Here is a 7,418-nt window from a genome sequence, read left to right as displayed (position 1 = left end):
TCCCCACCCCGAGGATTGCTTCTCTCTCTCTCTCTCTCTCTTTTTTTTTTTTTGGAGGAGGAGGGGGGGTCTTTCTTAAGCAGCAGCGCTCGGCCTCCCCACATCTTTCCCTCCAACCTCTCCTTCTCTCTTTCTTCCTCCCTCTGGCTCTCCAGTTTTTTCACCTCGGCTTTCCCGCTCTCAATGCTGGTGAAAAGATCTCTCCCTTGAAACATGAAGGTCCTCAGCTGGGTACGGCTCGCCCTCAGCCAGTGGCTTGTGCGAGAGGTAAGGCGCGTCGGAGGAAGACCATCGCGGGCGGGAGCCGACCGGCAGACCCCGGGGAAGCGCCGGGCGAGGGGGGCAAGTTGGCGTGGCCGGGGAGACGGCAAACCTCACACCGGGAACAAACTTGGTCCCGGAGGCAGGAGGAGGAAGAAGGGAGCGGGGGCGTCGAGAAGCCGAGAGCGCCCGGTTCGATCGGGAACTAACAATTGCGGGGTGGAAGCGCGTTTGCCGGCAGCTTCCCCCCCCCGACGATACTCTTTTTCTAACTTTGACTGCATTTGCTAAGAAGCGAACGGAGGAGATTCGACGCGGGTCTCCAAAGTTCGCGCGTGACGCTGATGTCTGAGAGGGGGGGGCGTGTGTGGACCGGGGAGGACCGGCGTGGCGGGACGAACCGAGTTTGGCTTGAGAGAACCGTGGGGTGGGGAAGGGAGTACCGTTTCCTTCGCGCGGGGCGCAAACCGTCGAGGCCGCCGGCAAGTCATCTGCTCCTCCACCACATATCAAAACGGGGCGCCGGGCTTTAGAGCAGCGATAGCAGGAGGAGGAGGAGGAGGAGGGCAGCGATTGCCGAGCTGTTTAAAAAAAACAACACAAAACACCTCCTGTCTGGCGACTCGCGAAAATATCGCCTGGGTTGCCAGTTCGGGTTTTTCCTCGCCTGCGGATCGGCAGGGCGTGGATAGTTGAGGTGGAAGCCCGGGTGGAGGAGACGCGCTCTCTTCCCCCTCGCGCCCGTCTCTTGGCCGAGAGCAAAACACCCGCGCACCCCTTTCGAGCAGCCGCGGTGGAAAGCTGGGTCGGGCCAACCAGCCAGCCGAGGGCGGCAACGCGACTTTTGCACGCGTTCGTGCCCGGGGACGCCTCGTGGAGCGGCTGTCGGGTTCCGCTCGGCTCGGAATAGGATAGCGTTTACTTTCGGGGGGCCCCCCGCGGGTACAACTGTTGAAGCTCGGCTGCGCCGTCACGTACTACTGGTTGTGTGTACAAACGCAGGCACGTGGCCGTGCGCTTCCCGCTAGCTGTTGTGCGGGCCGGGGTTGATCCGTGCCTTGTTGTAATGAATGGTAAGGCGGTGTTGATAACGTGGGAAATGACGGTTTTTGGAGGTACCGTGGCTCGTGTGCGTGAATATACCGTGCAGTGACCACGCAAGCGAATAGTGGACAGGCAGGTGTATGTGTGAACCCGCCCACCGAAATGCCAATCGATGTATTTTTGGGAAGGGTTTCGTGGAAGTGCCACGCATCCGACACACACATATATATGTAGCAGGCTTTCCTGGGAGGTATGGAATGGATAACCTCGCCAGATCCCCAACGCAATCCAAGACATTGTTTAAATACCAATTCGTGATTTATCAGACCATCACTTTTTTTTTTTTTTTTGAGCACAGCTCCAGCCAGGGGTTAGAAAAGGGGTAACAAGCTTTTTCTGATGCCGTTTCTGGCCTTTCCCCAACCTAATGGCTATTTCTGTCATCCGAATTAAACAGAGTAATTTTAAGCAAAGCGTTGGCCTTTCCCACCTCTTTTTACTAATTGTGAATTTAGTTCTACCAGCCTCAGGTGTGGCGAAGCCTTTGATCCATTGTTTAGTCTCCCCGGGGAGATTTTGCAGGCCAGCTCCTAGATTTCCTTAGGGAAGAATTTTGGCTAGGCAGAAACAAACAAAACAGCCGGTCCAGGAGCTGGCTTTGTATGCAAGCCTCTTGCTGGCATAAAACCTGGTTGCCTCCCTCCTGATCTTAGGAGCCACTTGTGCCCATCTTCTGAAGCAATAGGGTTGAAAAAGGGGATGCACACACTCCTCCCTAAACAAATCATTTCCTCTATTACACACACACACAAAAGAGCGGCGATAGTGTTGCTGCAGACAATATGCTTCCAGGTTAGTTTGCTTATAAGACAGCGCACCAGGTGTATTATAAATAGGTTAGCCTGGAAATACTGTTTTTTGTTGTTGTTAAGCCATGGATATACTTTCCCCACTAACTGTTTACCTGGAGGCCTGTGCCTCCAATTTATCTAGTTAAGCTGAATAAAGAAGCACTTAATGGAAGTGATATTAAATAATTGCAGAGGCCTTTTTACCCAGACCTTTTGCCTTTTTCTGCCACCATCCCCTTAGGCTTTGAATGTTGTTCTTCCTTCCACCAAATCAGCTGCCATGTTTTAAAAAAGTCTTTTTTTAAAAACCAAAAAGCAACAAACTCTTATCTCACACTCCTTTTCTGGTGGCTTGGAACTTTATAACTTCCTTATTTCTTCTTAGAACAGACAAATAATAGCACACAGAAAGGATCATAAAATTTTGATTCTTCTTTGCCTGCTGCATCCACAGCCGCCTGTGTGCAAAATAATTCTTTCACAGGTAAATGGCATTGCCATTTTTAGTGCTTGCAAATCAGGAGTTGAAGCGCCTCAGCTTCATTTTTAATTTTTCTCTCTGTGTGTCTTATTTTTCTTTTTACGGCATTATAATGTTGCAGGGAGAAATAAGGAATGGGCTCATTAAGCACTGGGCCGGTGAGAATCGGATTTCATAACAATCAATTTTTACTTTTCAACAATTTCATGAAGGCTGATCCGCTCCCCCCCTCCCCTTTCAAGGAATTGCATTCAGATTTCCAGAAGGTAAGATCTCACTAGGTTGAGGGTCTTTGGCTGATCCTGTCCTTTAAGTCAGGAAGAGGAGGAGAAAAATCTTTGGAGGCCATCTCTAGCCTTTTTCATTAGCAGAAGAGATTGCTTTTAAGATGATAAAACCCTTTGTTTTAAACAGATAATCAGTTATTTTTATTTTGTTGGAGGACACAGTGGTCTGAAAAGAAAGAGATCAAAGGAACAAGATCTGTGCTGGGTTTAAAAAGAGATGTAGCTGCTAATGCAGATGTTTATTATTTATTTAGTTGTTTTAGGATTTATTTAACCTTGCATTAAAAAAGAGCATCCAAGGGAAAGTTTTGAATGAGATTATTTCCCTGCTTTTCAAACCAGCTTGTGTGTATGGGTGTAAAAACACAAAACTATTAGTTCAGGCACCCTCTCCCTTTTTCTGGGAAAAGGACTCACCCTCCTCACGTACATCTAATTAAATTGGAAAATGGCTGGCAACTGGTTTTTATTTTAAACCAAGTTATAAGAAATGAAAAAAGCCCTGCTAGATATTGAAACATTAGTGAATATGCTTGGTCTGCATGACCTTTCTTAGTTGTAATCCTCAGTCTAATTTTTGTAAAGGTGTGTTACGAAGACATTGTTTATTTCCTTTCTAGCTGCCAATCCCCTATATTCTAATTCTCTATATTTTTCCTGTCTTCCATACTTTTGGGGGGAACAAATAAGTGTTCCCATGATGGTCCAGACCTAAGGAAAAGGAGATGCTTTTGTCGGAGAATATAGTTGCTGTTCAAATCCACTGGAAGCCCATCTAACAACAATGAAGGAAGAATGTAAAGCCTCAGTCTCGTATTGTAGAATCTAAAATACTCCAATATGATAATGTGGAATCCAGTAGTTCCCTCACTATGCTGACAATCTATATTGATATCTCCTTTCAGTCCATGTAAGAAAAAGACCAACTTTTTAGTTTTCAGGAAGTAGAATCCATCCTTAAAACAGTATATTGGCATCTACATATTTCCTCTTAGTTAATAATTGTTATTAATTTTCATTAAGCACAGAATTTTCAATAACCACTTTTTTTTTTTTACAAAAAATCTAGAACAACATCCATGGGAGGTGATGTCTCTTTTAAAGTACATGGGATGATAATTGAACCCAGTGCAGTGAACTCAGAATTTGGGTTTCAGGGTTCTGGAGTTCTCCCTTCCTATTCAATTCAAAATTTCCAATTACTTTTACGTAGCGTTTGATGTGGATAGATTACCTATGAATGAGTCAGAATCAGTTTCATGTGTTATAAATCTAGGAGACTAACTTGTATTAGATTGGACTATATGGCCACCATGGAGTGCCAGAACGTCAGCTTTTCCCATATCATTGCTACCCATCTCCTTCCACTTATGACTGTATGACTGTAATTTTGTTACTTGTATCCTTACGATTTATATTGATATTGTTTCCTGATTGCTTATTTATACTCTGTGACTATCATTAAGTATTGTACCTTGATGAACGTATTTTTTCTTTTATGTACACTGAGAGCATATGCAAGACAAATTCCTTGTGTGTCCAATCACATTTGGCCAATAAAAAATTCTATGCTATGCTATGCTATGCTATGCTATTCATTTCTTAAAACAAAAAAAACCCCAAAGAATTGAATTGAATTGAATTGAATTGAATTCTTTATTGGCCAAGTGTGATTGGACAAACAAGGAATTTGCCTTGGTGCATATGCTCTCGGTGTACATAAAAAAAGACAACCAGCTTAGAATCTTTGGCATGCAAAGTGTGTTATCTTCTATTGATCAGTAGTCACTCTGCTGGCTACATCTGTTGACTAATATAAAAGATAAAACTTACTTTTTATTCCAGTGATGAAGAAAGGCTAAATTTCATTAATGATATTGCCCAAAAGAGACCATTTGCAAAACTCCAGATGACTCTAGGATTTATCCTCTGTCTCAGATAAGCCCCGTAACGGTGCCTTGTTGCAAACATCCTGTTCTTTACCTGGCATAAAAGTGTATTGCTGAGAAGCTGCCTTTTACAGAAGGGCAGAGGAAGTGCTACAAGGCAATTGCTAACAAGCAGATATCCATTCACTTTCCAAAGAGGGCAGCATCCTGCTGGAAGGATGCTGGAAGCCTCCTCCAATTCTGCTGGAAGCCTTTTGACTCTGAGCCCATTGCCACCAGGATCTGCCTTCAAGATGAGATGAAATTGGTAGACCAACTGGCAATCATACACTGACTATAGGGAGTCGGGCAATTTAGAAATATGAAATAAAAACTAAAATAAGCATATTTTGCTATAGGATTGAGTGCTGTTTTGCAAGTGAGGTTTACCTTCTACCCAATTGGTTGCTTATGGCACTTAACCAGGGATCCAACTTTTGAAAAGTTTCTAGCTATACTTATATCAGCTGGTAGGTAAACAAAGTTTGTGGCTGCTTTAGTTCTCTTGTAGTTCTGTATCTTTAGGGTGGTTTTTTTTTTTCTTTACCTTGATTTTGAGAAGATACGGTCAGCAGATGTTTGCAGATTATGAGAGACAAATCCAGAGCTTGTGGCTAATAAAATAAATTTGAAACACCCCAAACACTGCAAGGACAAAGAAGCGTGCTTAGAACACATACTTTGTACATGTAGTGGAGACTACCTAATTTTGAATTTACTTAGCCAGACAGTGCTGTGGGGAGGGGATAATAGTGACTAAGTAAAGGCCTTGGAAAGTCTTTTGTCCCATGCCATCTGAGCATGGGACAAGATCTACCCTGCCATGAGCCATGTGTAACCAACTAATTTTTGAGCTTTTAGAAAAATGCATTTGTTTTCGCTTAATGGGGAAAAGTTATCTATGTTTGGAGGAATGTCTCTTTTTTTTGCAAAATAAAGGCAAATTTGAACTAAAAGCAAGCCAGTTTGGTGTAGTTAAGGGGCCCGTCTAGAAACCAGGAGACTCTAAATTCTAGGCTTTTCTTAGGCATGAAAACCACCTGGGTAACTTTGGATCGGCCACTCTTTTTCAGCCCAACCAAACCTCAAAGGGTTGTTGTGTGGAAAATGGAGGAGGAAAGAGTATTAGGTATGTTTGCCACTTCGAGCTGTTTATAAAAACAATAAAAGTAGGATTTTTAAAAAAAACCTTAAAAAAAAGAAACACTCTAGAAAACTGAGTTCTATACCTGTCGTGAAGCCATTTTCTGAAATCTGTCCTCACGTATATTAACTCAACATTATGAGACAGTGTTATAATAGAACCGTCTTAAGAAGAAAAAAAAAAACAACCCCAAACCAAGTTAAACCAGAGACATTTGCAACTGGTACATTACTTTGATTTCTGTTACACCAAGCCCTTTTTTTCTTCCTCCTCCTTGAATCCAGCTTCGCTTCCTGCGACCCCCTTCCTCCTGTAATCACATTTAAGTGTCGAAGGTGTGATGGACTGAGACACTCTGGCATGGCTGGGAAGAATGAGTAAGCTCTTGTCTCAATTGCATCGAAGCGCCTTCGTGTTACAATTTGAATTTGCATCAAAGCAGACTGGCACGCTTCCAATTTTGCTCTGCAAGGGGAATTTTTGATGCTATTGCCTGATTGCATTTCTCGCTTTCCCCTGTATCCCCTTGGGGAGCGTTGGGGGGCTTTAAATACACTGATACCCCAATTCATCAGGCAGAGCATGACTTGGAGGGAAAGGTTAATTTTATATTCAGTTCTCAAGGGCGAGGAAGGGCTGTAACTGATCTTGAGTTTCTCAGGATTTTTTATTCCTGGTTCCACTTAAACATATGAGATTCCAGACTGGGGGAGCCTCTATAGGTTGGCCTTAACTTATGACCACAATGGAGCCCAAAATTTCTGTTTGCTAAGTGAGACATTTGTTAAGTGAGTTTTGCCCCATTTAACGAACTTTCTTGCTACCGTTGTTAAATAAGTCACTGCAGTTGTTCAATTAGTAACATGAATTTGTCTTCCCTGTTGACTTTGCTTGTTAGAAGGTTGCGAAAGGGGATCCTGGGACTCTGCAACCGTCATAAATATGAGTCAGTTGCCAAATGTCTGAATTTTGATCATGTGACAATAGGGATGCTGCAAAAGTTTGAATTTTGAAAACCGGTCCTAAGTCTCTTTTTTTTCAGTGCCGTCGTAAGTACAAATGGTCACTAAGTGAACTGTCAAGGACTACCTGTATTGAGGCTTGTGAACTTGCTGCTTATCTCACCGAGACCTGTTTCGGAAAGCAGGTTCCTCCCTATGAAAATGGGGCAGTCTGCTCTACTTCAGTGTTATTCACTTAACTGGCCATGAAGTAAGTTCCTAAAATCATGGCAGATAGCCATCTTTGTCTACTTCTGACCCTTGGACAAGGGCAAATGTCCTTCTTCCCAGATAATTCAGCTTGTCCTCTCCCTGGGTCTGCTCACTTGCTGCGTTCAGCACTGCCCTGTTCTGGCGGTGGGGGGCGGGGGGAGAGAACTGGCTCTCCTTCTTCTTTTCCATTTATTATGCTCAATAGCCA

The 7,418-nt window shown here is 43.8% G+C and overlaps 1 protein-coding gene across 1 annotated transcript in view; it reads left to right on the top strand.

The window, feature by feature from the left end:
• Positions 1 to 213: 213 nt before the first annotated feature.
• NXPH4 (neurexophilin 4) overlaps positions 214 to 7,418 on the top strand; it is a 105,500-nt gene continuing 98,295 nt past the window's right edge. The window contains exon 1 of the mRNA XM_070934988.1: positions 214 to 267. Within this exon, the coding sequence (XP_070791089.1) occupies positions 214 to 267 (54 nt within the window). The remainder of the gene's footprint in view (positions 268 to 7,418) is intronic.

This window comes from Pituophis catenifer, unplaced genomic scaffold (assembly GCF_029215685.1).
Source record: "Pituophis catenifer annectens isolate HBS135680 unplaced genomic scaffold, rPitCat1.0.hap2 SCAF_2, whole genome shotgun sequence".
NCBI classification, from domain to species: domain Eukaryota; kingdom Metazoa; phylum Chordata; class Lepidosauria; order Squamata; family Colubridae; genus Pituophis; species Pituophis catenifer.
The sequence above is the reverse complement of the archived record's forward strand: the minus strand, read 5'-3'. Positions and strand labels throughout refer to the sequence as shown.